Consider the following 26,947-nt stretch of genomic DNA (forward strand, 5'->3'; position numbering starts at 1 on the left):
ATCAAGTAAAGGGATGTTAACACTTACCTGTTTGAAGATTTCGAGAATCTCACCTGTAGATTTTCCCTTCTTGCCTTTCGCTAACCTCTGAGGAAATGGAGCTTTCGGAACGTATTCTCGTGGGTTGGTTTCTTCTTTCTCCTCCAGTGGTGAGTCCTCAACACTCACAGGAACAATTTGATTTTCTTTTGTCACCGGCATCTCTACTTTGTTGTCGACTTCTTTTCCTTTTCTCAAGGTCATGACTGCTTTGACCTCTCCATGCTGCTGTGGTGAACTGGTACTTGCTTCGTGTACTCCTTTAGGATTAGGCACTGGTTGACTTGGAAATTTGCCTTTCTCAACGGTCATTGCCAAGGTCTGAACTGAAGAAGCAAGTTGTCCCACCATCTTCTCGAGGCTTGAAACTGATTGAGCTTGTGAGTTGAAACCTGCTCTCAACTCATTTCGTAGTCCATCAATGGTGCGGTTTTGTTGCTCAATCGTGGAGTGAGTAAGATTCTTGAGATTCTGGAATGAATCCTCCCATGGTCTGGGTTGAGAGAAATTCTGATTCTGATTGTATGGTCTAAATGGTGGCTGAGAGGCTTGAGGAACTTGAGGAATTTGTTGCATTGGTGGAGCTGGAGCTGCTGGTCCATTCTGTTGGAATCCTTGAGACCATGAAAAATTGGGGTGGTCTCTCCATCCAGGATTATATGTGTTGGAGTATGGGTTGTAATTTGATGGCTTTCTCATTACACCTATGGCATTGGCTTGATCTGAGTATGAGTCATGGTCATGTGGTTCTGTTGATTTAGCAGTCGATAACGATGCTATTTGTCGAGCAAGACCTTCAACCATCTCCTTGACTTCTTTGATTCCCGAAGTTGACTCGCCAATGTGAACCTCATTTACTCCCTTAATTCTTCTAGTAGTCCTGAGTGATCGACTCCGTTGTTGGGAATTATCTGCTTGTCGCTGGAAGAATTCCCAAATTTCTGATGCACTTTTTGACATTAGCTCTCCTCCACTTGTTGCCATTAGCCATTCTTGCACATTCGGCAATAATCCCTCCAAAAAGTATTGGCATTGGTGCCATTTTTCATACCCATGATGTGGACACTTCAAGAGTAGCCCATTGAATCGCTCCCATGTTTCGAAAAACTGCTCATCCTCTCTCTGGGTAAACTCTGAGATTTCCCTGCGAATAGCATTGGTTTTATGCACTGGGAAATATTTATTTAAAAATTTAGTTACCATTTGTTCCCATGATGCAATGCTATTAGCAGGTAATGTATTAAGCCATGAACGAGCTCTATCTTTTAAAGAAAATGGGAATAATCTGAGTTTAACATCATCATCTGAAAAATTCTCATATTTAAATGTTTGACAAATTGCATGAAAATCATTCAAATGATTATATGGGTCCTCATTCTCTAGGCCATAGAATGTGGGGAGACAATTTAGCACACTAGGTTTTAGTTCAAAACTCCTAGCAGCTACATTTGGGTATCTTATGCATGATGTGCTCAAATTAGCTAAGGGACTGAAGTAGTCCTTAAATGGCCTCTCCTGTGGTTGCAAATCCATTTTATTTTTTACTTGTTTGTGTGTGCGAAGTGTTTTCTCAAGTTCAAGGTCTATAGGTTCAAGATTGGGTAATAATGACCTTCGACCATGCATGCAAAACAAATAAAATAAAAAATAAAGATGGGAACAAAATAAATAAAAATAAAGAAGAGGGAGAAATTACGATACTAACCTTATTACTCTGTTACAACCTTTCTATAAAAATACACAAAAATAAATACGTGAAAGAAATTAACTAAAAATTAAATTAATAAGATAAACAAAAAAAAATTACAAAGAAAAATAAATGGAAAATTAAATTACAGAATTTTAAAGAAGAGAAAAAGAAAAGAAATACTAACCTTTAAATGTAGATTCACTTTTTTTTTTAATTTAATAAAAAAAATACAAGAAAACAAATAAAAGAAATTATTCAAAAAAAATTAATTCTATGAATTAAAATTACTTACCTCCCCGGCAACGGTGCCAAAAACTTGTTGTGCAAATTTTAATGTACTCGCAAGCGCACGAATCTATTGTAGTATAGTCTAATGGTGACGAGTGTCGATCCCACGAGGAGGTGGATTTTAATTGTGTATAGAATTAATTTTGCAAATGGGTGGTTGGATCTATGGTGGAAATGGTTTGGAATATGCTAAAACGTAAATTAAAATGGCGATAATAAATTCTGAAATTGGAATTGAAATGACGAGAATAAATTGAAGCGAAGATCTATTGAAATGACGTACTTGGGTATCTGGATCCGTATCAACATGCATCATGGGCTAAATAATCCGTATTAATGCCAATTAAATCATGAGGGGGGAATCCACACCTCATGAACCACGCTCTAATCAATATGGTGCTAAGGGCTTATCGTGCCAAATAATAATAACCTTGTACTAGAGAGCCGGTGTAACCAAGGCGGTACTAGACAAGATTAGTATTATTTGTCGACGAGAAGTCAAAACATCCACAAAAACTAGAGGGGAAAAGAAAATAAATTTACCAATAAAGCCCATGACACATGTTGAGACTTCACCTTCAACCCAAGCTTGAAAGAAAATTAGCCACTCATAATTGAACTACGGGCAAAATGGGAATTTATTAAAATACGAAGAAAACACAAGATGGAGAGGGAATTACAGAAAATGGATTCCAAAAATGGATTCAGAGATATCCAATTAGGGGGGGGAGGCCCCCTTTTTATAGATACATGGAGTAAATCATGGCCATCGGATTAAAAATAGTTTGGACGCTCAGGATTGCGCCACGTCATCAGTCAACAGTCCACGGTTTGACCACGCGGATGAACAGTAACACGGTTTGACCCGACTTTGAACAGTAACGCGGTTTGACCCGGATGAACAGTAACGCGGTTTGGTTGAAAATAATCCTGTGTGATGCATGCACCGTACGCGAGATTTTTCGTCCACTGATATGCTGCCACGTCACCATCAACAGTACATAAGAATTTTAGTCCAACAGGATCGTGACACCTCATCAGTCAATGCCACATCATCGGTCAATGCCACGTCATCATCCGTCTATGTGAACAGTGTCGTGAACAGTAACGTATACAGTACCGTACACGTGAATAGTACCGTACATGTGAATAGTGCCATTTTTCCTTTTATACTCCTCCTAAGGTTTTCGACCGTCCTGAGTTCAAAAGTGATGTCCGTTTTGCCGTCTGATCTCTCCTTTATTGTGAAATGACTATAATGCCCCTAAAATACATAAAATACTTAATTAAAATAAAACACATGTAATTAAATCACAAGAAGGTTAAATATATAAAAGTAAGGGTTGTTAATAAGACTTAAAATGTAAAATGACGGTTTTCTCCTTTATAAATATGCATTTTCTAACACTCAACAATAAACTAAAGGATTACAGAGGTTTATATACATGCGTCCAGAAGATTCTACAGCAACAAAAGCATGTGAATAACCTTAACAACTTGTAACAAACTATTGGTGGGAAAGATATAACAAACTCTAAGAACTAATTTGCCTATATAACTAATTGCTGACGTGGTCAATGACTCAGCAAACTTGCTGACTCAACTGTTGACATAGTCTTCAGAATTCATTCTTAACATGTTAACATGGCAAGCTATTGTCTGCTTTGCACCTTAACAAGGCCCGCACAGTTTTATTTATGGGGCGCTCATACACCCCAAAACGCGTCTTACCAATTAAGGTGTAGATCACCCCTTATAAACCCAGCACAGGAGACAGAACTCAATGATATTTGCTAATTATCTACTTACTCAATTTGAAAGGGGCTTAGATGGTGCAATTATTAATTAAAGTTGCTCAAAATTAAAAGTTTCAAATGCAAACTGGTAAAACAAACAAAATTTTTCGAGAATAGTTTGATAACGCTGTAAATTTTAAAATAATTATTGTTAACTGTGTTGTAGAAATAATCAGCTGTAAAGAAAATCCGTTAAACATTTAGTAAAATTTATTTTCAAAAGTGTTGTGAGTTTTAAAAACAGTCGTATGTGTTCAGTGACTCTTACAATTAAAATGTCGTAGAAATGTAAATAATTGAATTAAATATAATATTAAATCAAATTTATTTAAACATTTATAAAAATCTGCGTAAAATATTTTTTAATGAGTACATATAATAATTGATAACTATAATAAATATTTTATATTATTAATTTTATTTTTAGTTTCGTTATCTCTATATAATTGCAATAATAATAATTTTTTTAAAGTTAATGATTTTATTTTTCTAGTTAGTAAGGATAATTTTGAATTTTTATTATACACACACACATTGTAGTAAGTATAAAAGTGATTTTTAAAATCAGATTTTGAAAAGCAATTCCCTTCCTACTTTTCAAAATTTGTTGTAGGATGGGAGAATTTTGCCCAAAGTGATTTATAAAAGATTTACCAAATATTAAAATTAATTTTTAACTTTTTAAAATTACTTTTAAACCTTCCAAAAATAATTTCAAACGAGTACTTAGTTAAGACTTATATTAAAAGATTATACAATAGAGATTTTTTAAAAAAATAAGAAATTATTAACTGATTATAAAACCTTAAAAAGTATAAATTAAATGGGATGGATAATCTTCCATCCCTACAAATAAATTTAAACACTGTAAAAAAAATTTTACTAAAATATGTGTTGATTGATTGTTAAACGTTAAACCTTGAGATATGAGAAATTCACTTATACTGTATATATCTTGGAGATCATAAAATCATAATTTTGAGAATCGATAGAGATTGATGACTACTGGTACCGTACGTTTTTTGAGTTTATGCTACCGTCTAATAAAGTTTATTGATTTTATATTACAACCCACTTACGTTTATAAATTTTGCATTGTGGCCTCTTGAGCAGGGATGGCGATTTTATATATATCCGCTCGGCAACCGAACCCATATAGTGCGATATATTTAAAACCAAAATTCCATCAAGTGACTTAATGCTTGAAGTCAAGTCAAGAGACTCGAACTTTATGGATTGGGATTATTAGCTTAAATATGAAATTCGTAATTAACAACTTTGTTAGTAACCAAGAGTTGCATAGTTTCATAAAGAGATTTTGAAAAGATGAAAAAGGATGGCACAACGCTTCAGATACGGATAGAATTTCAAGATTTAGAAGAAACAAGTCCAAAATACATGCTCAAAATACACCAGAAATTCATTACTTATACAATACAAGACCTCTTATTGAGGTATACTTAGTTTGTAATTAAAATGTGAAAATACAGACAAGCAGCACACACAGAAGATGAATTTACTCATCTTTATTTTAGGAAAGAGACGCATTTATAAAATTATAAGTTGCCTTTAAACTTGAGATACCCAAGTTGTAGTGACACAATGAAGTGAATCACAAGAATCGAACGTGAACATAAAAATGTGATTCCAGATGATGTGCATAAGAAGTGACCTGAATCTTCATCAGTATCTGGGCATTCTGCATTCATAAAGTAGAGAATTTTAGCAGGAACTACAGAGAAGAGAAATAAATGCTCAGGTGTAGACGTCTGTACATTGTGAACTCGCCCTTAGTACATCGATGCAAAGGGCCAATACTAATGCCAAGGAAAAGGGCAAAAAAAAAACCTCTAGTTATTATTAACTATTCAAGGCCTTTTATCTCATTGTAAAAGGGCCAGTCAGGGATGTAACACCGGACCATTTGTCAAAGCATGATTTTTGTGATGTTATGGAGTCTTTCCAAACATTTAAAAAATTTAGAAACTCAGGCTTTAATTTTCTCAAACTAAAACCTCCAATTGTCAAAAAAAAAGGTGAAAAACTCAATAGGGTAATCATAAGAACAAGAAACCTCCACTGATTCAAAATTCCACATAAAATCCAGAGCAAAACATGAAACTCAGTCTGCAATCATTGATAGAACTATCTGTGCATTTTTTTTAAACAAGCAATGAGATCAAAGAAATTAAAGGAAAACTAATTACCCGGAACTTTATTAACTCTTCAAATTCATGAATACAAGACTTCTGACATAGATGGCTTCTCCAAAAGCTGAAAAAAGTATATAAGAGCTCAAAGCACAGAATAAGGAGGAAATGGAACGTTGATTATATAAACTGTGTAATGATAATGAGCCCAAAGGGCAACACAAATACCTTTTACACCTTTTTTGTTAAGCTAAATAAAAAGAAAGAAACAGGGGTATCAAAATGGCACCAAGGGATTTGACAAACGCATTTTAATTGAAAAACTTTGATATTTCCATGGATGACAGGTTAGTGAGTGATCTGTACCTTTTCTTCATGTAATTGATGTATGATCTTGTTAATGTTACTATCGGAGCGCCATTCACCATGACCATAACCATAGCAAACGCTTTCTGTCAGTGTTCTTAAGTCTCCTGCTGTGAAAATCTTCATCTTGGGACAGCCAATCACACATAGATATTCCAAAGATGGGAATCTGAAGGTGTAATTGCCAGAGCTGAAGCTTGTGAGACTATCTAAATGATGCAGATCCAGAGACTTCAATTTGATGAAAACTATCTCTTCCTTTGCTGCTGCTGCATCTCCCTCACTTATTACCACTTGTGTCATTGCACTGCATCCATATATCGTCAAACTTTCAAGTCGCACTAGACTTTTTGCTCCGGAGGGTGTTACTAAGTTCATCAACTTCTGGCAACTGTCTACCTGCAGTTGCAGCAGTTCGGTGAGATTAGACTAATCAGATTTTGAGAATGGAAAAATGTCAATTAGACTAATAAGGTTTTGACAAAGTTGTACTTTTAGAATTTCAAGATTTTGAAGAATGGAGTCCCCCATCTTGGAGTTTGGTATCCACAAGTACTCAAGATCATTAAGACAGATCAGCTCCAACTTCTTTATCAAGTGTACTTGTCCTCCATTTGAGAATAGCTCTTTGTATGAACAAAAGGACAGGTTGAGATTTTCCAGCCTGTGAAATTTCTCAAGCAAACCAATTGGGACACTAGCTGAGTCATCATCCCTGACCTCCAGATCTTTAAGACTGCCAAAGAGGTGATCTTGTGGGAAATCACCCTGCAAAAGCATCATGATGTCCTTTATGCTTAACCCCAGTTCCTCCAAATTGGGGAAGATCTGATCAACATCAACAAAATAAAAGCTTGAGTTAAATTGATCAATTATCTCAAACAATTTTGAGTTAGCCAATCATATAAATTGATTTCATAATATATTATGAGCGGATATATTGAGTCTGACCATTCATAAAAAGAGAGTCTATTCGGAAAAAAGATTCAGATTTTAAAAAGAAACAATAAGAATAAATGAAAAACAAGTAAAGAATACATTACTAAAGTTGAACATTGTAATATTTCAAAGTCATTTGTAGATTCTAAATAAAAGTATTGAATTCATCCATTATTGATTTTTATAATAATTGAAAGCAAACGTAGATGCAAAATATGCTATACATATGTGTGACGGAGTGATGTCCATGATAAATAAGAATAAAAATATAAATGTAAAGAGGGAAAGATGTGAATGAAGGGATTACTGGGTGATGATACAAGAGCACAACAAAGACACTTGGGGACAAGAATGTTAATTCCAGGTATCTATTAACAAATAAAAAATGGTCAAGGATCTAAGTACAAAACTTGTTTGCAGGGAGTACATGAGTGAGTCATTTCTAAAATTTTGGTTTGCGAATTTCTTTTAAAGCACAAGGACTCAACTGATCATAAAAGTCTAAAACATTGTATCATACCTTTTCGAAGGAGAAGAATGGTTGCTTTGGGACATGAAGTTGTTTTTTCTCATTACTATGGAAACTAAATGATTCTGAAGCGAAAGTGTTTAATTTGTCACAAGAAAACACCTCCAACTTTTTTAGCTCTGGCCATTCCGAAGTATGCAATCCCGGGTATAAACATGTAAGTTCTGGTAGATGGCAGAGACTAATATTTGTCACCCGCCGAAATGCAAAACAAGGGGGCTCTTGACCTGGCCCTCCCTCAGAAATAATCACCTGCAAACCTGTACAGTTGCGTATCTCCAGGTGCTGGAGTTGCTCCAAGCTTTTGATCATAGAAGCATAAAACATGAATTTTAATTTCTGACAGCCCCACACTATCAATCGTGTTAGACGTTGAAAGCAACAAGGAGTTTGATTGTGCCAAATACTTTTGACATTAATTTCACATAGCTCCAAAGCCTCTAAGTTGGGCAAAACAACCTTCAGATAAAGTTCTTGTCAGATATTCCAATATCAAATGAGAAGCAGCATCTCAAGAATTTTGTTCATCAATTGCAAATGCAGGTCAAAATCAACTTCCACTTGAGTACATAATCTAATTCATACTATGTTGAGATCTTAGTGAGTTTGTTTTATTCCTTTTTCGTTTTTCTATTTTTTTATGAAGGATTTATTTTCTACTTATATGCCAACAAAATGAGAATGCATGATAGAATAAAATGGTAGAGAAACAGAAATTACTATAGCTTACCTTCCCATTAAAAAGTGATGGTGGCATAGAAGGTCCCTTCACTTCACAGCAAAAGCTTTTAAGTTCTGGAAGATTTCCCAGACTCAAATACCTTATTTGAGCAAACTCTATATTCTCAATTGCATTATTGTTGTCGACTACATCAGGTTCTTCTCCACCAATCGCAAAAATCTCTTTCATCTTGTTGCATTTAATAACTGCAATCCTCTGAAGACTTGGAAGGCACTTAGTAGTAGAGAGCACAAAGATATTACTCAACTCATCACAATTTTCCACTTTCATAGTTCTAAGTTCAGAGAAAGACTCTGTGCTAAGTCGATCAACACATATCCTCTTCAAGTTAATCAAATTCTGAAGAGAAAGCAACTCCAAAAGAGGAAAGGCATCACAATCCACTATCTCCCTTGAGTCAACAATAAACAAGAGATCAGGATTATTTTGTACAAGAAGATGCTTGAGCTGTGAAAATCCCTGTGTGTCCAATTCAAAAAGAATATTCTTGACACCTTGGAACTTGTCCAAACACAAGTATTCAACTTTTCTGATGCCCTGCAATTTCCTCAAGCAAATAGTCTTCCAATTAAGCTTCAATTTCAACATTCTTAAAGACTGATGATCAAGGATCAAAAAGTGTGACCGACTAATTCTAAACCAATCTTTACTGAGAATCACAGGAGGCTCGAACGATCTATCTCCTATTAATATTTTGAACCTTTCCAGCTCTCTGACGAAAAACCCTTCGGGTAAAGCATTATCGTTTTCAACAGCTATTTCCAAAGTGGTCAGCCTAGGCAAAGGCATCAACTCATCAAGGCTAGCTTTACTTTTTTTACTACTGGATCCTTCATCCTCAACCTTCCATTCAACAAAGCAATTAGACATATACAGCTCTTCCAATCGAGTAAAGCTTGCTATGACATTGGGTGCAATAACTTTTAGGTGGAAACAATTTGTCAAATCTAACAACCTTAGCTTAGTCAATTTACCTAGTTCTTCAGGGAATTCCACAATATCAGACTCGATTAAGCTAAGGATTTCCAGATTTTTCAACTTACCGATAATAGTTATGTCTCCCAACGTGCTATAATCCAGACATAGTGTTTGAAGGTTTACTAAGAGATCAATTGAAGATGGCAATGAAAACAACTGCATGTTCGTCAAATCTACAACCTTGAGCTCTCTCATCCATGTGAAAAACCTCTGAGGAATATTGACGTCAACAGAAGAATGCTCGGAAGACAAAAGTAAAAGTTCAAGTTGCGGACATTCTAAACCTTCAGGAAGTTCACCACCACTACTATCTATCCAAGAGATTGCATAGCATTTTTTCAGTGCATCCTTATCCGGCCATTCCCACACATCACCATTTCTAACCAAAAACTCTTTCTGTTCACCACATGCAATTAAAATGGCAACATCGTGGACAACATCATGCATAGAAAACTCTCTACAGCTATAGCCCTCAAGCAACAAACAAGAGTCTTTAAGTTCATGCACCAGTGTATATAATTTGTTTCGTGCATCTTCCATGTCGATTCCTCGAAAAATGCCCAACCCTATGCAGTATTTGAACAAGTCTGAAGCAAAAAATGACTTTGGCATTAGACTACAGAGCTGAAAAATTTTCTTAAGTTGCTCACCTTTTAAGGCATCATAACTCAGCTTGATAGCTGTGTATGCCTTCCCTAGCTCTCTATGAAAGTTATTCTCCGTAGGCATTCGGAGCTCGTGCAGGGCATTCTTCCAACATTCAGACTGAGTCTTATTTCTCAAAGCCTTTGCTATGGGTTCTATGGCAATCGGCAAACCTCCACATTCCTTGACTATATGTGTTGCTGTAGATTTCATCCTAGGAATCAGATCATCATTGCCTAGCTTCACCTCAAACAATCTCCAAGCTTCTTCTTCATTTAAAATTTCAATCGAGAAGTTAGCTTCAGAGCCCATCCTTGAAAGTAAATCACGACCTCGTGTTGTCAGCAATACTTTGCATCCTTTGTGTTCATCTCCAAAAGGAATTCCAACATCCTTCAGATGAAGCTCTGTCCACACATTATCTAAAATTACGAGTATCTTCCTATTCTTCTTCAATTGTGCATACAGCATACTTGCTCTAGCATATTCAGTTTCCTTGTCCAGTGTCAGCCCTATTTGCTCTGCAATTTCCCTTTGAATCTTTTTCACATCTGGAGTTCGGGAAACCTCTGAAAAGACCATCTGATCAAAGCGCTTGTCCTCTTCAGCTTCCTCCGCTAGCCGTGCCACCTCCTCCACTAGTGTGGTCTTCCCAACGCCAGGCATCCCATACACCCCAATGATGCTGATTTTATCATCATATAATGCATTTTGTATGTCCTTCAAAGCAGGAATTCTTGATTCAAAGGACACATAATCTTTGTCACGCTTAATCTTAAGCCAGAGGTAACGGTAATTAGGCCGGTAGGAAACTTCATGAAATCTCGTAGCCGCTTCCAAAAGTTTACCAATGGCCTTCTCCTCTCTGGCTGCTTTCTTGCTAAGCTTATAACGGGTAAACAAACGCTTGAGACATGGCAGGTTATCTGCTGTCGCTTCATTTTCAAGGATGTTGGTTGCACTTTCCAGCAAGTTGGCAACCTTCTCCTGCCACTTCTGAACTTTCTCTTCAATCTTTTTTCCTTTGCTTTTGTCGTCATTAACTCTGTTTTCAATGCTACTACTTTCATTCTTCAGGTCTACCATCGATTCCTTGAGTTTCTTAATGTTGTCATTGTAGTTAGGCAAGTAACCAAGCTGTTTTGTTAATGGAGTCAAGCATTTTACAACCTCTGGAACCAAAGGAATGATGATTTCCGCCATAGATTTTGAAGTTAACTAAACAGAACAGAGACAACAACAAACAAACAAACAGATGCCCCAAGTGTGTTGTTAAGATCAGAAAAGTTGAAACATGAAAAAGGGTTTCTTGATGTAATGAAAATGCAAAGAAAAACAGCAGTAGCAACCACAAAAAACATAATCAAATCGTGTTTGAGATCAAAACTCAAAAGGATGAAAATAAGGAAAAGGGTTTCTTCAATGCAAAGAGTTGACAGAATCAGATGACAAAATTAAGAGACTTCAAAGTAGTAGTAGCAGGGTCTCTGATGTAGCTCAGAAAACAAAATATTTTCAAGCAAGTCATCTAAGTGAACAGCAAAGACCAAATTAATAAGTAATAATATTAACCCAAGAAAATAATTGTAAAATTTAGGGGTGGGCATTATGGTTTTTGGTTGGGTTTCTACTGTTTTTGGTTGGGGTTGCAATTCATTCGGGTTCAAGATTTCAACCCAAACGGTTTGAAAATTTATTTTGGTTGGGTTCGATTTTGGTTCAAATTTGGTTCAGGTTCATAGCTCGGTTCGATTGCGGTTGTTAATTTGAGTTTAAATACAGTTTGTCATATTCCAAGGGAACTATGAAAAATGCTTAGAGTTGAAGTCTAAATATAAAATCACAGATAAATGTAAATTATTACTACTGAGGATGGCAATGGGGAGGGGAGGGGAGGGGATCAATCTCCCTGTATTTATCCCCGATATTTTGCGTATGTCCCCGTCTCCTCTCAGTCTCCGTCAAAATTATTTAAGAGAATCTTCATCCCCTTCCCGAATAATAACAGGGGATCTCCGAGGGTCCCCGGTCCCCGAATAACTAATATTTTTTTTTATTTTTGATTTTGAGTTAATCATATTAAAATAAAAAATTCAAATAAAAGTAAAGTTCGAAATATATCTTACATTAATATCCATTACAAAAGTCACATACATTAAATTAGTAAATAACGCAGCATGCAAGGGATACAAGCTATCATGAATAAATTAATAGCCTAATACAAAATTGTTACAAATAAAATCAAATTTAGATTCAAAATTAACTTTTCAATGGTGGTGTGGACACTTTATAAATGTGGAATATTCACTTTACAGTGCAATAGTTAAGTCTTAGTAAATCAAGAGCAAATATTAGATTAGATTAGATATTAAAATTGTGATTTGCTGTGGGTAATTATAACATCTAAAAATAAATAAAAAATAGATTTAAGATAAATAAAAAATAGATTTAAGTTTAAAATATTTAATGAATATTAAAATTAAAACAAAAGTTTTAGGCTAATAGAATATGTCCGGTCTTTTTAATGTGCTCAATAAAAATTTAGGACTTTAATTAGTTAATTAGGTCTAAAAGTTTAATAATATAAATATTTTGATATTTTTTATTTTTACCAATACTTATAATTTTATAATTCAAATTTTATTATTTATTTACTAGTAATTTTAAAAAATAAAAATTAAATTAAAAATTAAAATGAGGAAATGGGTAGGGGATGAGGATTCCACCTCATCCCCGTCCCCTCCCCGAATAAAAAATTAGGTAAAAAAAATTTCTCCATCCCTTCTTCGAATAAGAAATTGGGTATAAAATTATCCTCATACTCTCTCCGAATAGAGAAAATCTCCGAGAATACCTGTTCCTGTGAGAATTTTTGCCATTCCCTAATTACTACCCAGCAAAGGCTTAGATCAAGAAAATAGTCCCCCAGATAGTGCTAGTGACACATAATCCACAGAACTCCCTGAGTAACAAGATCCATTAGTAAAGGGCATATTACTATCAACAAGCATAACTAAACTTTATTAGATTCACACATCAGAGGCATATATCAATACGAGCATCTTTTACATTTGATAAAAGTCAATAACAAGAAGCAGAAAGGACATAGTTCGTCATTTTCTGAGAAAACCCATAAGACATTTCCTTCTTACAGAACCTTACAAGAATAATTAGCTACTAGATGCAGTTTAGTTTCATCATGCTAAATCGAATTCTCATCAAGTGAACCCAGTAGCTCATAATCCAGCTCTCACCTGCATGCCTCTTCACTCAAGTTAGAAAAAAGCCAGCAAAAATTAAACAAAGAAATATTGAATTACCAATTTGAAATCTAAAAACATTTTTTTATGAAATAAAAATGAAAGAAAATGGACAAATCCATTAATAATATGATATTAGATGAGGGACATTGCGAATTGAAAAAGTAATATGGGATTGATTTGGAGGAAATGGAAGTGTAACCCTCGCCACCATTAACTCACCGCTTCACAGCTAATCCCTCTGTGTCATGTTAAATCTCACCACGAATGGAGTCTCCAGCCATCGGCAGGCAAATCCCGTCTGTTTTCACACTTGCATTATCGAAACGCACCATTCCATTCCTTTTTCTTATGAAATAATTTTCCAATCGTTCACTAACATAAAACGTTTTGAATTTTTAATAAAAACAATAATTTAAAACTACCACAACTTCATGATACACAATAATTCTAACACAAGTCCGTTATTTATTTATTTACTTATATGCCGCAATTTTACTCGGAATCGGTCGCAAGTTAGAAAACGACCACATACCATACCCGCACTGATATGCTCACACCAATTAGGACCACAGTTAGCACAAAACGGTCCGTTTTGTGCTAACTTTAAAAGAATTTACTGTAGCTTTAAAACACACACACGTCTTGCTCAAACACAAGCGCAGACCACATGCACACTCGTCTCACTAAAACGCAAACGCAGACCACCCTCATCTCATTGGACCACAACACTCTTTCACACCCTCAAATCCATAGCAGTTGTGGGTTACTCTCTCTCATATCCCCTCTCTAATTCTGCAATTTTTTTTGTTCCATATACATATTCAATTTGGTTGGCTTGAATTTTTTACTCGTTATGAAGCAAATTGTTGGGCAAATTTGGTTGGCTTGATTTTTTAATTCTCAACTGGGCAAATTTTGTTGGCATGATTTCTTGATTCTTGATTATTGTTTTAACTAGGGGAATTTGGTTTGTTTTAACTAGGGAAATTTGGTTGGCGATTTGTTGCAAATTTAGTTGGCTTGAATTTTTCACTGGTGATGAAGCAAATTATTGGGCAAATTTGGTTGGCTTGATTTTGTCATTCTCAACTGGGCAAATTTTGTTGGCATGATTTCTTGATTGCTGATTATTTTTTTATCTAGGCAGATTTGGTTTGTTTTATCTGGGCAAATTTGGTTGGCGATTTGTTGAGTTTTGATTATTGTCATAAATTCATAATCAGAACAAAGTTTCTACGGCTGCTGTGGATTTGAGGGGTGAAAGAGCAACCGACGGCCGCTGGATTTGGAGGGGAGATTGAGAGAAAATAACCCACGGCTGCTCGATCTGGAGGGGAGAGGAAATGGATTCGATGGGGAGATTTTATGTCGTTGAGGGAGAGAACGAGAGAGCGCGTGTGTATTGCAGGTGTCAAAATTATCAATTCACAGTGACTATTTATATTTATTTCAAAATGCATCCTTCGGTGCTATGTGTGGTGCATAGCGTGGTGTGAATCTCATTTTCCCATTACCATAACGTGCAAAACATACAAAAACAACAGATAAGGCCATACATACACTGTATCAAAGTATGAGCGTAAAACATAAACACCTGATCAAGATCTGAGTACACAAAGAAAACTGTACAGTTTTCTATACAGTTTTCAATAAACATTGATCATTTTTGGCTTTTCCTTTGCTGCGGTTTCCTGTCTTCATACTTTCCCACAACATATGCGGCGGCCGCCACATAGTCGACAGCGGCGCCAAAATGGCGGAGTAGGTACCGGTGGGCGAACAGGAGAAGGACGAGTATAAGCAGCGGTTGAAGCAGCACAAATTGGAGGTGAAAACTTCAGCTTCTTATTCTTGGCCAAGCCAAATGTGTGCTTTTCATTGGTTTTTACCTTCAAAACAAGCTTTGAAGACTCTAAGCCACCGTAAGCTGGACATGGAGTGCCTGATGCACTATGAAGTTGTGCATAACAGTCTTCCTTGAGCTCTCCATCTTCAACAATTTCCTCCGGAAGTGATACCTTGAACTCACCTTTGACATCGAGCTCGCCCGTCCCTCTTGTTTTGAACCCTCCGTTTCCATTTTCCTGCTTACAATCTATAGTTACTCGAAGTCCTGTAAAAAGTAAAATGAGTAAATGATTATGATCAATTACCATTCAGACGCAAACAGAGATGCATGATGCATCCATTTAAGGGGAAAAAAAAAATAATAATACCTGAAAAAGCCTCGCTAGGCTTAATGTTAGAGAGTGCACAATCTGCACATTCTGCACTTCCAACTACTTCAACTGTCTTACTATCACTGCCATGGCAAAAGTTCACAGCAAACAGCAGGGCCACCAAGAGGCACACAAGTGCTTCTCCGGAGATGGGGAGGATCCGCATTTGGAACCCGAAACTAGCAAAGATTAGTAGAAAAAGGAAATCAAGAAAAACACAAAAACAACCTAAATTCAAATGCTGATAAGCTAGCTCGCAGAATGAGTGAGACTGCCCTCACACAGAGGCTCGTTTATATAGAGAACTGAATGGCGGCGATTTTTTCCTCTGCGAGTGGATACTGTCGGCGCCGGCTCATTTTACGTGAGATTGCCAAGTTCTACACGTTTTATATCGTATTGTATTATTTTATTACAGGCGAGCTGCTATTTTACATTTAATGATGATTGCGAGTTGTCAATTGATTAATTATTGTTGAATTGGTGATATGAATTAAGGGTTATATATATATCACTCACTCACTCACTCTTCTTTTTTTTTAAAAAAATAAAAAAAGAAAAAAGGCTGTGGTAGTTGATAATTAAGCTAGGGAGATTGTTTCACACAAGGAAAATGAGATTCTTACTTGCTAAACGGTGCATTTTGTAGCTTCAAAATAAATAATTAATCAAATAATTTCTAAATAATATTATAACGTAATAATATTTTATATTTTATATTTTTATTTTTATTGATATTAGTTTTAAATTAATATTATTTAAATTTATTCATATATAATATTTATTATTAATTATATTAAATTGATAAATAATAATCAATTTTTATATATTAATTACTATAATACAATTAAATAATGTAATATTATGTTATATTTTTATTTTCATATATTATTTAAGTACTTATTGTTAGTTATATTAACTTATTAAATATTAATTTTATATATTAATTATATATATAATTAAATAATAAATTATTTAGTTATATTTTTAATATAATAAAAATTAAAAATATGAATAATAAATTATAAATTTACTAATTTATAATGTAAAAATGAAGGAAAATAAAAATTAATATTATATAATAATATATTAAATTAAAAAGTTATATTTATTTATTATTATTTAAAAAAGAAAAAAGCAAAACTAGCAAGGGGAGGATCCGCATGGGGAACCCGAAACTAGCAAAGATTATTAGAAAAGAAATCAAGAAAAGCACAAAAACAACTTTAATATCAGAAGAAGCTAACAAGAATGCACGAGATTCAATTTGGATCTGCATCTAGATTAAAAAAGAATGTGTTTAATATTCGCACGGATTGCAGACGGATATTTTAAATATTCTTATTCGTAAAAATTAATTTAATAATTACATTAATTTGAAAATTAGGTGGTCTCCCAACTAATTCAACAATAATTATGATAAATCATATATATTATTTCTATAAATGCTTAACTATTAAAATACCAATAAAATCGATAATCAATCTATAAATTAATTAAATGATAATACAATTGACATCAAATTCACATTGGTTCGTAGACTTTCTGGTAATCACGGGGCTCCTAGAGTGAAACGTCGCAGTCGATACGGCGGTTGCGTGTGATTTAGGCAACCGTATGGCTGACCCTATCTTCTTCCACGGATTCACGTGAAGTGTCTATTTCCTGATACCTTCAAACTCTGGTGGGTGTAATAAATACAAACAGAATATAACTTTCACGCACACAAGCGACCAAAAGTACGCACATCCCAATTCGTCAGTAATGAATCAATTTGATAACTCGCAATTATTCAATGTCAAATCACATCATCCAAGCAGCTTCCTCCGGTATGTAAACAACTTTCGGATTACATGTAAGATACAGACTCCCACGAGGCTGCGGGTTCACGTGAGACCCACAAGTCAGTTTGCACACAAGCGACCAAAAGTACGCATATGCCAATTCAACAATAATTAAGCAATTGACAACTCACAATCATTATTAAATGTAAGGTGGCTAATTAACATTCGGATTTCTCTACCATTTCAGTCCACAGAATTGTGGATTCCGCTTAAGCCAACAGCCAATAAAGTAACAGCTCCCACATTCCATTAACGTACACAGTCAATACACCAAGCACGAGCTAAACAAAAGCCAGCGCACAATCATTATTCGAAACATATAAAAAACAATCCAATTGGTAATTGGTATAATTACCAATTACACAACAACCAGGTGATAACATCTCCATTTTGACATAATTATAAATAAATTAAATAGATTTTAAGAACATGCATGCTAAAAAAAAAAAAAACTTGTTGAAATCAATCATCAATAGCAAAATTAATGAAGGCTCAGCAAGACCCAAAGTGGTTGTGAAAATCCAAAATATCAATTTTACAACCAATGGATAGTTAGACTCAAAATTACTTCATTTTGTCATTCGAAACTCGAAACAATACTATAATTATGATCATGCATGAAGTATAAAATATAAATGACAAAATTCTCATTTTATCGAAATAACATTTAAGCACGCATGCAGTAACCTTTCAAAAAAAAAAAAAAATCTAGTTCAAGAATAAGAAATCTGTACAAGAATTGAATAATCCATGGTGGTTTACTCAAAATCATTTCAATTTCTTGGTGAAAATCGAAATTCAAAAATGTAATGCAAAGAAATACCACAAAATTTGATTAGAGGAACCAAAACTGATGACAATCATAAGAAACGCAATGGCTAATTTACTCAGGTTTTAAACATAATGACAAAGAATTCATCCTTTATGGGGTGGCATGATATTTAAATGCTGGGCTCGTTGGTCTGGTTTCATGGGCTTAAAACGCAATTGAAAAAAAGAAAAGAAAAGTAGTAAATACAAAAGATTTCACTTTTATTCGGACCGATGTATCACATGCATCAAATATATTATAGTCAAAATCTCGATCGAATAGTTATTAATATTATATGCAGCTCTTGTAGTCTTGTAAGTTGATTCCTTCCTTTATAAATTATGCTCACACTTACATCCATGACACACCTAAATCTTTTGAAAAAGTAGTTATGCCAAACACACAATTCGGTAAGCAATTAATAAATTTTTATTGTGTATTTTATAGTTATATATAAAGTGTAAATGTTTGTCTATATCCTATGTTTTGAGTTAAGTGCCCATTTAATTCTTATACTTTAAAAATACTTCAAGACACCTTTACTGTGTTGAATATGTGACATTTTTACTTTTATTTTTTCTTTATTGTTCCACTAATAATACACATGCTACAATCTTGAGAGCATTAATTAATTTATCCATTAAAAAATTAATTATTAATTATTAATATAAAATAACTAGTATTTTTCATGCCATTGCGAAAATCTTTCTACTAATTATTTACAAATAAATTAATACTAGGCAACTTAAAGCTGCATTTAATACCTTGCTATCTTGCTAATAATTATTTATAAAAAAAATTATGCTAACAAATTAATCCTAAAAGTAAAATAATACTAAAAGTAGAATGATGGTTAGTACTAGTCTACTAAAAAAATAACTGTCAAAATATATTTGTATATATAAATTTAGAAATGATTTTGATCTTTTTTTATTTTTTTAACAATTTTGATACAACTACAAACACTTTAATATAAATTATTTTGTCCAAATTGGTTTGACATAATATTATGAGGAATTTACTTATGTCACTATTTTAAAAAATTCATTATCAAAACCAATCATACGACAATATTTCATACATTGTTAACAACGTGGACTTGCTTTGGACTAAATTACCTTTAAAATAAACCAACCAAAAATTTGACGAGTTGTCCGAGCAATGGACTATAGGGGTGATGGAGAACATTGCCCGAGGCAGATTCATTCAAGTGATGGTCATTGACATGCCATCACCCCAGGCAAATTGATTTTTTTTAATTTTCACTAATTTTAACATTACGTAGTAAAAAAAAAAATTATGAAAACAAGTATAAGAATAGTATTTTAAAAATGAAAAATTATTCTATCATAATAAATTTTTAAAAATTATTCTAAAAAAATGACAATATGAGCAATGGAATGTTGCCGATGGTAGCATCACCCACAACGTCGTTTTGGGTGATGTCATGGAGCCATCGCCCAGATTATCAATATGCTCCATTGCCCAAATTGACATGGGAGACGACTCATAGGCATGTTAATTTTAGTTAAGTTCTTGTAAATAAGTGATTTTGGCACTATAATTAGAGGCGTGTTCATCAAACTTAACAATGTATTTAAAAAAAAAAATTCTTAGAGGCATTTTAACAAATATCTAATGTGTCATATTTTATAAAAGAAAATTATCTCTTCACCATCTCTTTTTGTGATATTTAGATTTAACCACAAAAAAATTTAACATGCTCTTTGCATCGTCTTTATTTCTAACCTTGTATCAATGAACAACTTTGACACTAAGAATTTAAATAAAATAACTATTTTACTCCTAAATGAATTAAATGATCATTTTATCTTACAAAATTTTAGAAATGAAAAAAATTATAATTACCATTTAATTAATTGATAAAATATTATTGAAAAATTGGATGTGTGAGTACCATCTAATTAATTGATAAAGTATTATTGAAAAATTGGATGTGTGAGTACCATCTAATTAATTGATAAAATATTATTGATTTTTTCAATCATTTTACTTTAAAAAAATGTGTAATACACATCTCAAAAAGACACTAAAAAATTTTGTAGAATAATATGATCTTTTAATTCATTTACGGAAAAATAGCTATTGTATTTAAATTTTTAGTGTCAAGGTGGTTAATTGATATAAATTGAGAAACAAAGGTGGTATTAAAGAACATGTCAAAATTTTATAGTGGTTAAATGTATATATGACAAAATAGAGGCAAGCTCAATTCCCACCTTTGGAAAAACATATTGACCAACAAAAGAGTTTCGTCTTCAAACCATTCTTAAGAAAATTTTAAATTTTCATGCCCAATACATATAATAATTCCTTATCTATCATTATAATCCATCAAACGAATAATTTAAATAGCAATTAAAGAACAAATCGGATCGAAACCATGAAATAAATTGTGCACAAGCAAAACAATTTCTCCAAGTGAAGCCAAGCAAAACCAAATCTTTAAATTTGATCAAAACTGTAATGGAAGCCACCACTGTCAAAGGAACTGGCGATGTGGGCAATATAGATGGGGGCAACGTGGGTGTTGCTGGTGCTTGTAGATTTGGTTTTGGTTGGTTTGTTTAAGGGTAGTTTGGTCTAAAGTGAATATATGTGATTAACAATTTAAGAAATTTTGTTGCAAAATTTGTTTTCACAATGAAATTTTTAAAATGTTCACATGGATAAGTTTCCTATGGCTGATGCTACAATACCTGCATGTATTAGATACATGCAGGTATTATGGCCGTTGGATTCATTGTATTGAATTCAACGGCTGAGATGAATTTAAACAATAAATAATAAAAAAATTTAGAAAACTTAAAACCTATGGAATTGGTTTTAACACACATCAAACCCCCTCAACACACATCGGACCCCCTTTCCAAAAAAAAAAAAACCACACATCAAACCCAGGCATATATATTTGTTAAAAACAAAAAACAAAAAGCTCTCACCTCTCGCAGGAAATCGATTTCTTCTTCCTTCCCTCCTCACTCACGGCTCACGGTGTTAGCCTATATGACTACAAATATTGATTTTAATGACAACAAACCACATGTGTTGATTAAGCAAAGATTTATGAATTGTGTTTTTACAATAAGAAAATAATGTTATGGAATTAAAGTATTTTTAACTAAAATGAAAGTATTTTAAAACCTTTGATATTGTTCTAAAATTTTGGATTTGGACCTATTTGAAACTATTTAAATATTTTAGGTCATTCTATAATTTCACATAGTTTGGGTGAAATCATAATTTCAGAAAGTTTTGCGATTGACAAAGCATTACTTAAAAATTCTGAAATTGGATCTATTTGAAAGTTTTCATAACATTTTGGGTCATAATACAGTTTTATAAAGTTTTAGGGTCAAACTATAAATTTAAAAAATATTTCACTGTAGCAGTTACTGTAGCAAGCGGCTAACCGGATCCTGACAAACGGTAGACCGAATTCGGGCAGAATGTTTCTGGAACTTAAATGGCTAGCCAGATTTCACAAGCGGCATACTGGATGTTTAGAAATTCAAAATTGTGGCTGTAACGGAAACATTAAGGGGGTAACCGGATGTCCATAAACGGTAAGCCGGTTATGACCAAAATGTGCATAACGGCTAATTTTTGAGCTCGAACTATATAAACTCAAATCCAATTCATTTTCAAACTCTCCAACAAGTATAAACAAAAAGCACACGAAATATCTTGAGCCTTCAACTTGCAAAACACAAAACATTGAATCATTTCATGTTCTTCATTTTTGAATATCTACTCATTGAGTGAGTTTTATTGTAACTTTCATTTCTTCATCTTAATTGTAAGAGTTTGAGTGTGTGAGACATTTGAGTGAAGAGATTGAGAGATAATATCTTTGTTGTAAAGGTTCATTGACACCTTGAAGTCAATTGTAAAAGGTTGAAGCCTTGGAAAGGTTTGGATAGTGAAATTCTCAAGCTTGGATCGCTTGGAGGCGTGGACGTAGGCGGGGTTTGCCGAACCACGTAAAAATTCTTGTGTTTGTTTCTCTTCTCCCTTACTCATTAGTTATTGCGCTTTTATTGAACTTATTGCTTTCAATTTTTATTAAGACATTAGATTGCTTGTTGTGTGGATTTGCTAAGAAAATTTTTAAAATTCCAATTCACCCCCCCTCTTGGGTTGCACACTTATATTTCACACGGCTCCCTCTCCCTACCTCCTCACTCCTCACTCCTCACTCCTCATTCACGGCTCACGACTCCTTCTCTCTCTCTCCCTCTTCACTCACCCTCACGGCTCATGGCTCCCTCTCCCTCATCATTCACTCCCTCGCCTGCACTCCCTCACGAGACGCCTCATCAAGGCCATCAACGGCGGCACTATCAGGTGACGACACTCGGCGATTGATCTCCATTGGCTGCAAGCATCTGCGGCTGTAGATTCACAACCCACTCAACTCCCGTCAGCCCATTCTGAGTCATTCTCAGGCTATCTCTGTAGTCCACCAACAGTAATGAGACATGGGTATCATGGGTTTTGTTTGGTATTATTATAATTGTTGATTGAGTGTTTTATTTGATGTGCTAACAAGATTCATTCACCTCTCATATTTATAAATTACAACTTTTACCATATAAGCTTATTAGTGCGTATTGTTGGGTTATATAATAATTTACATGGATTTAGAATTGAAGAGAGTTTGATGACATTATTAGTGTGTATTGACAGGGGATATAATTTATAGTGTACAAAAGTATAATGGTTAAGTGTAAGGCCAATGTCGCAGATGATATTAATATTCAGTCTGAGAAGCTCAATCCTCCGAGGCCGGGCAAACATTCGTACATATACTACTTGTAAGAAACTAATTCATTGTTGAATTTTTTTCTTTACATTCTGTAGTGATTTCAGTTTAACAGTGCAATAATTTTAGTTGACATATAAAGAACTGATATTATTTTTCTATCTACAACAAGATAGAATCCCAAAAGTTTAAGGAGGAAGGTGTGAAGGTGGATGAAACGGTTTGTAGACAACTTTTCTATATTGTAGCCTACTAACTAATAGTTATTTGATGATTGGCCAATGAATAATTTTTTTTTGAGTGTAAGTTAAAGGGCGTATACATAACAAATGGTTAAAACTTAGCGCAAAAGATAAAGCCAAATTCATTAACAGTTATAATGAAAATGCTGAAATTAACTCGAGATTGCCAGTAGATTATTAAGTGAACCGATTCCAATAGTGAAGGACAATTCTGATAAGGGTAATCACACATCGCGATGTAGTGTTCTGCGGTTCTCCAACATTGTTTCTTCGTTATTTATTGAATAGTAGGATGCTGTGAGAGAAATTGGTTTCGGAAGCTTGTTAGGTTGAAAATGTGGGCGACTTAGGCAAGATTTATGTAAATTGTTAGTTAAGTAATGTAATGTAGATAAGCGGTCGATAATAATCCATGGAATGAAATACAAGCTTACTATGGAAACTTTTACAAGCGTGATGGGTGTTGGTGATGGAGGAGCACCGATTGTGCTTGGTGGTGAAGATAGTAAAATAACTGACTTACGAGCCAAGTTTTGCTCAAGAAAGAAAGGCATCCCAATAGGTAGTTTAGTTGACAAATTAAAGACAAATAGTTGTGCATATGAGGATTTCTATATTCTATTTAGTCTATTTATGACTGGAACTATTTTGTGTCCAACTACAGCTACATACATCAACCCATCATACCTTTATGCTTTAAAAGACGTGAGTAACATTCATGGCAAAAATTGGGCCAGCCAGTCTTTCAACTTCTTATGGGAAGAAGTTTCAAAGTTCAATGAAAATAAAATTTCCTCGATGAATGGATGTGTTATATTTTGAATGATATGATTTATTTTGTAATTTGTATTCTCGTTAGTTAAACGATTATGGTACTATCGATCATTATTTATGTATTAACCAATTTGTTCTACATGTCATCAACTAAGTTTCAGCTTTCTTCTATTGTCGAGAATGGATGTCATCTTAGTGCATGGACTGATGTATGGTGACTAAAGTATGGTGACTTTGAGAGCAATGCGGTTTGTTCCCTTCTATAATTGTATAATGTTTTGTAGTTATGTTATTAAATTGAATAGATTATTTATGGATATTTATAGTTAATGCAGGTTTCGGTGCAAGAAATCAGATGCGGCACATCAGGTGCTCAAAGTGAAGGACAAATTAACGATAGTGACGCAGCAAGTAAGCATCCATTTCATGTTATATTAGCAGCAATAGATAGAATGGAGGAGCATATGAGAAGAAATAATGATGTGCTACAAAAAATGGGCTTAAAAATGGACTATCTTACTGAAAAGGTTGAAAAGTTAGAACGAGCATATTTTCGTAAAGAATGAGTGAATTTCGCTAATGATAGTGAATCACCTCTTACATATACTAGTGCTGAGGCAACTGATGGTCCAATCTTTTCCTCTCCGAATATGGAGATGCACCCGCCTACCCTGCAGTTGCCACACTTTCAGATCTAGTACGGGAAAAGTGTACGCCCATCGAAGTTAAAAATCGAAAAGCTATATACCTCAGTACATCCATTAATAAAGAGGTTATCCTAAAGGAAAAGTTAGCAGGAGTATTGCAAGACACGATGAAACCTAAATTCGTATCGGAACTTAAAGATGAGGTATACATAGAGTAATAATTTGTTAACTTTTGTCCAAACTAATTATGATTTAGTCTAATCTTTCTTCTTTTTTTGTCTTTAATAAATATGTAGTCTTTCGCGCAACAAGTGAAGAAATATCAACAATCGCAAGATTTTAATCTGCTGTCTTTAGGCCCTCATCGACCATATAGAAATTGAAAGTCAGGGCGGTACCAGCTGTCCTCGTATGCTCAAGTCTCACATGGCCCAAAGCCAAAATATCGAGCGAGACCTTTTTCGTGAATGAGCCGGTGACCCTCGATCAATTGAAGATGCTCCAATATGAATTTGACAAAAGCACTAGCCTAGAGTAACAATGCCTTCATGCTTGCTTATTAAGCTGTTTTCGCTTTATATGTTGTCATAGTTATTTGATTTTGTTAATATATCATGTGCTTTACGTACAGTGAAATAATTGTGCGATTAAGTCCTAAGGATATCACTCGGCGAGACTTGTTATCACTTTTATCGGATGCATCACTTGACGAGGAGATTTGTTCTTAATTTTACTTTAATGGTGATGATGAGGTTTGTTCTTAATTTTACTTTAATGATGAAATTGTAGTTAATAAAACCAATTATAATTGTTCTTGTGTTTAGATTATTTGCATGATGAGTGATTACCTTACACAACGTGAGTCATGCAAAAGCCATGGGCAACCAATCAGTTGGTTCCTACCAACAAGATATACAGTTAGTAATCTGTTCTTGTCTTTTTTTTTCATCTTTTTTCTCATAATTAACTATGGTCATTTCAGTAGTATTTTATATGAATTTGATGTCATGAATATGTAGTAATTTGCTACAATTCCAAATGCACATTTAGATGGTTTCAAGGCTGCTTCCCAATATCGCAAACGTTATATGTATGACCTGCACCGATGCCATCAGGTAGCGTGTGTGTTTAGTTAAATGATTATTCGTTATGATCGATATTATGTATGGTAAAAGTGACCCTAAATTGTTCTTGAATAGATATTTATTCCCATGCATGATGGTGACCACCATTGGTTTATGTTGTTGGTTAAAATTAAAGACAAACATGCAGAGATCTAGGATCCACTACCGGATGCACGACGGACACGAGATCCAGAAATTCAAGTGAATAGTATTGTAAGTCTGACCAATTTTCGCTTAAAAAGATGAGTTTAGTTTTCTATGTATTGTGTTATTAATACATGTGATGTTGATTTCACTTGAAAATATTTACACTCATTGGACGCTATACTTCATGGCGTCGTGGATGCTACATATTCAGTAACTTGGAGTTTCTTGTCATTTGTAGTGACCCATGGGAAAGGAGTTCCTCGGCAACCTAATAGTTTTTATTGTGGAGTTTACGTCATCAAATTTATGGATACTCTTGGAATCATCGTCAACAAATCATATGTGGTATGCTGCTTATTCGCCTGATATGGTATCTTCATTGATGTTAATAATATTGTTGGGCCATTGACATGATGAAAGTGCATGATTATTTCGGCAGCATGACTCACAGAATGTTCGGGTGCAACTTGCGTTACAACTTTTGGACTCTCCATTCAACGAACAACGCGATCAATTATTGGCGTTGACTAATGCACACTACAGTAACGCTCCAACTTACATAAACAAATCGAAGTTGGTATCAACAATGAAGCCTCGTAATGTGTCCACCAGAAAATGTCATAAGAATAGTTACACAAAACGTCGTTTTAGGCGGAAGGGCTGAGATTGTTGTGAATATAGATTATGATAATCTTTTGTTGACTTCATACACAATTGTTAACTTTTACTAAAATTAGCTTCTAACTGGAGTTTTAAGAAGAGTCATGTAAATTGTTTTAATGATCCGAAGCCGTAGAGGGATTTATGGGGTTGTTTTGATTTTTTTCTTCATCAACCAGTTGTATTGATTAATACTTGCTCAAAGAAAGATAATTGTTGTAAATGTTGCTATTATCACCAAGTACGCAAAATATGTTATTACATTGCC

General features: G+C 34.2%; 3 protein-coding genes, 2 long non-coding RNA genes and 1 other non-coding gene across 6 annotated transcripts in view; 3 read left to right on the forward strand and 3 right to left on the reverse strand.

The window, feature by feature from the left end:
* Window positions 1–1,087: 1,087 nt before the first annotated feature.
* On the forward strand, window positions 1,088–1,191 carry LOC127899511 (small nucleolar RNA R71). Its single transcript, XR_008051388.1, has one exon. It is a non-coding gene; the product is annotated as a small nucleolar RNA R71 (small nucleolar RNA).
* A 4,019-nt stretch (window positions 1,192–5,210) lies between these two features.
* LOC102630079 (probable disease resistance protein At4g27220) lies at window positions 5,211–11,789 on the reverse strand. Its single transcript, XM_052431690.1, has 6 exons — window positions 8,528–11,789; window positions 7,789–8,256; window positions 6,822–7,157; window positions 6,330–6,728; window positions 6,021–6,087; window positions 5,211–5,512 (listed from the first exon to the last, which is right to left on the reverse strand). The coding sequence occupies exons 1-5, from the start codon at window positions 11,363–11,365 to the stop codon at window positions 6,046–6,048; spliced, it is 4,083 nt and encodes a 1,360-aa protein (XP_052287650.1). The 5' UTR covers window positions 11,366–11,789; the 3' UTR covers window positions 5,211–5,512; window positions 6,021–6,045.
* Window positions 5,211–26,947, reverse strand: part of LOC112499298 (probable disease resistance protein At4g27220) — a 51,847-nt gene continuing 30,110 nt past the window's right edge. Inside the window, exon 6 of the mRNA XM_052431687.1 lies at window positions 5,211–5,545. The gene's annotated coding sequence lies outside the window, so the exon portion shown is untranslated. The remainder of the gene's footprint in view (window positions 5,546–26,947) is intronic.
* Window positions 14,033–14,872, forward strand: LOC102619926 (uncharacterized). Its single transcript, XR_371588.4, has 2 exons — window positions 14,033–14,183; window positions 14,649–14,872. It is a non-coding gene; the product is annotated as an uncharacterized LOC102619926 (long non-coding RNA).
* Window positions 14,914–16,246, reverse strand: LOC102619630 (proline-rich protein 4). The gene is made up of 2 exons (XM_006487349.4): window positions 15,642–16,246; window positions 14,914–15,538 (listed from the first exon to the last, which is right to left on the reverse strand). Exons 1-2 carry the CDS (start codon window positions 15,808–15,810, stop codon window positions 15,123–15,125), a joined length of 585 nt encoding a protein of 194 aa, XP_006487412.2. The 5' UTR covers window positions 15,811–16,246; the 3' UTR covers window positions 14,914–15,122.
* On the forward strand, window positions 25,650–26,170 carry LOC127899035 (uncharacterized). The gene is made up of 3 exons (XR_008050810.1): window positions 25,650–25,665; window positions 25,768–25,863; window positions 26,009–26,170. It is a non-coding gene; the product is annotated as an uncharacterized LOC127899035 (long non-coding RNA).

The sequence above is a fragment of the Citrus sinensis genome, chromosome 8 (assembly GCF_022201045.2).
Source record: "Citrus sinensis cultivar Valencia sweet orange chromosome 8, DVS_A1.0, whole genome shotgun sequence".
Taxonomy (NCBI): domain Eukaryota; kingdom Viridiplantae; phylum Streptophyta; class Magnoliopsida; order Sapindales; family Rutaceae; genus Citrus; species Citrus sinensis.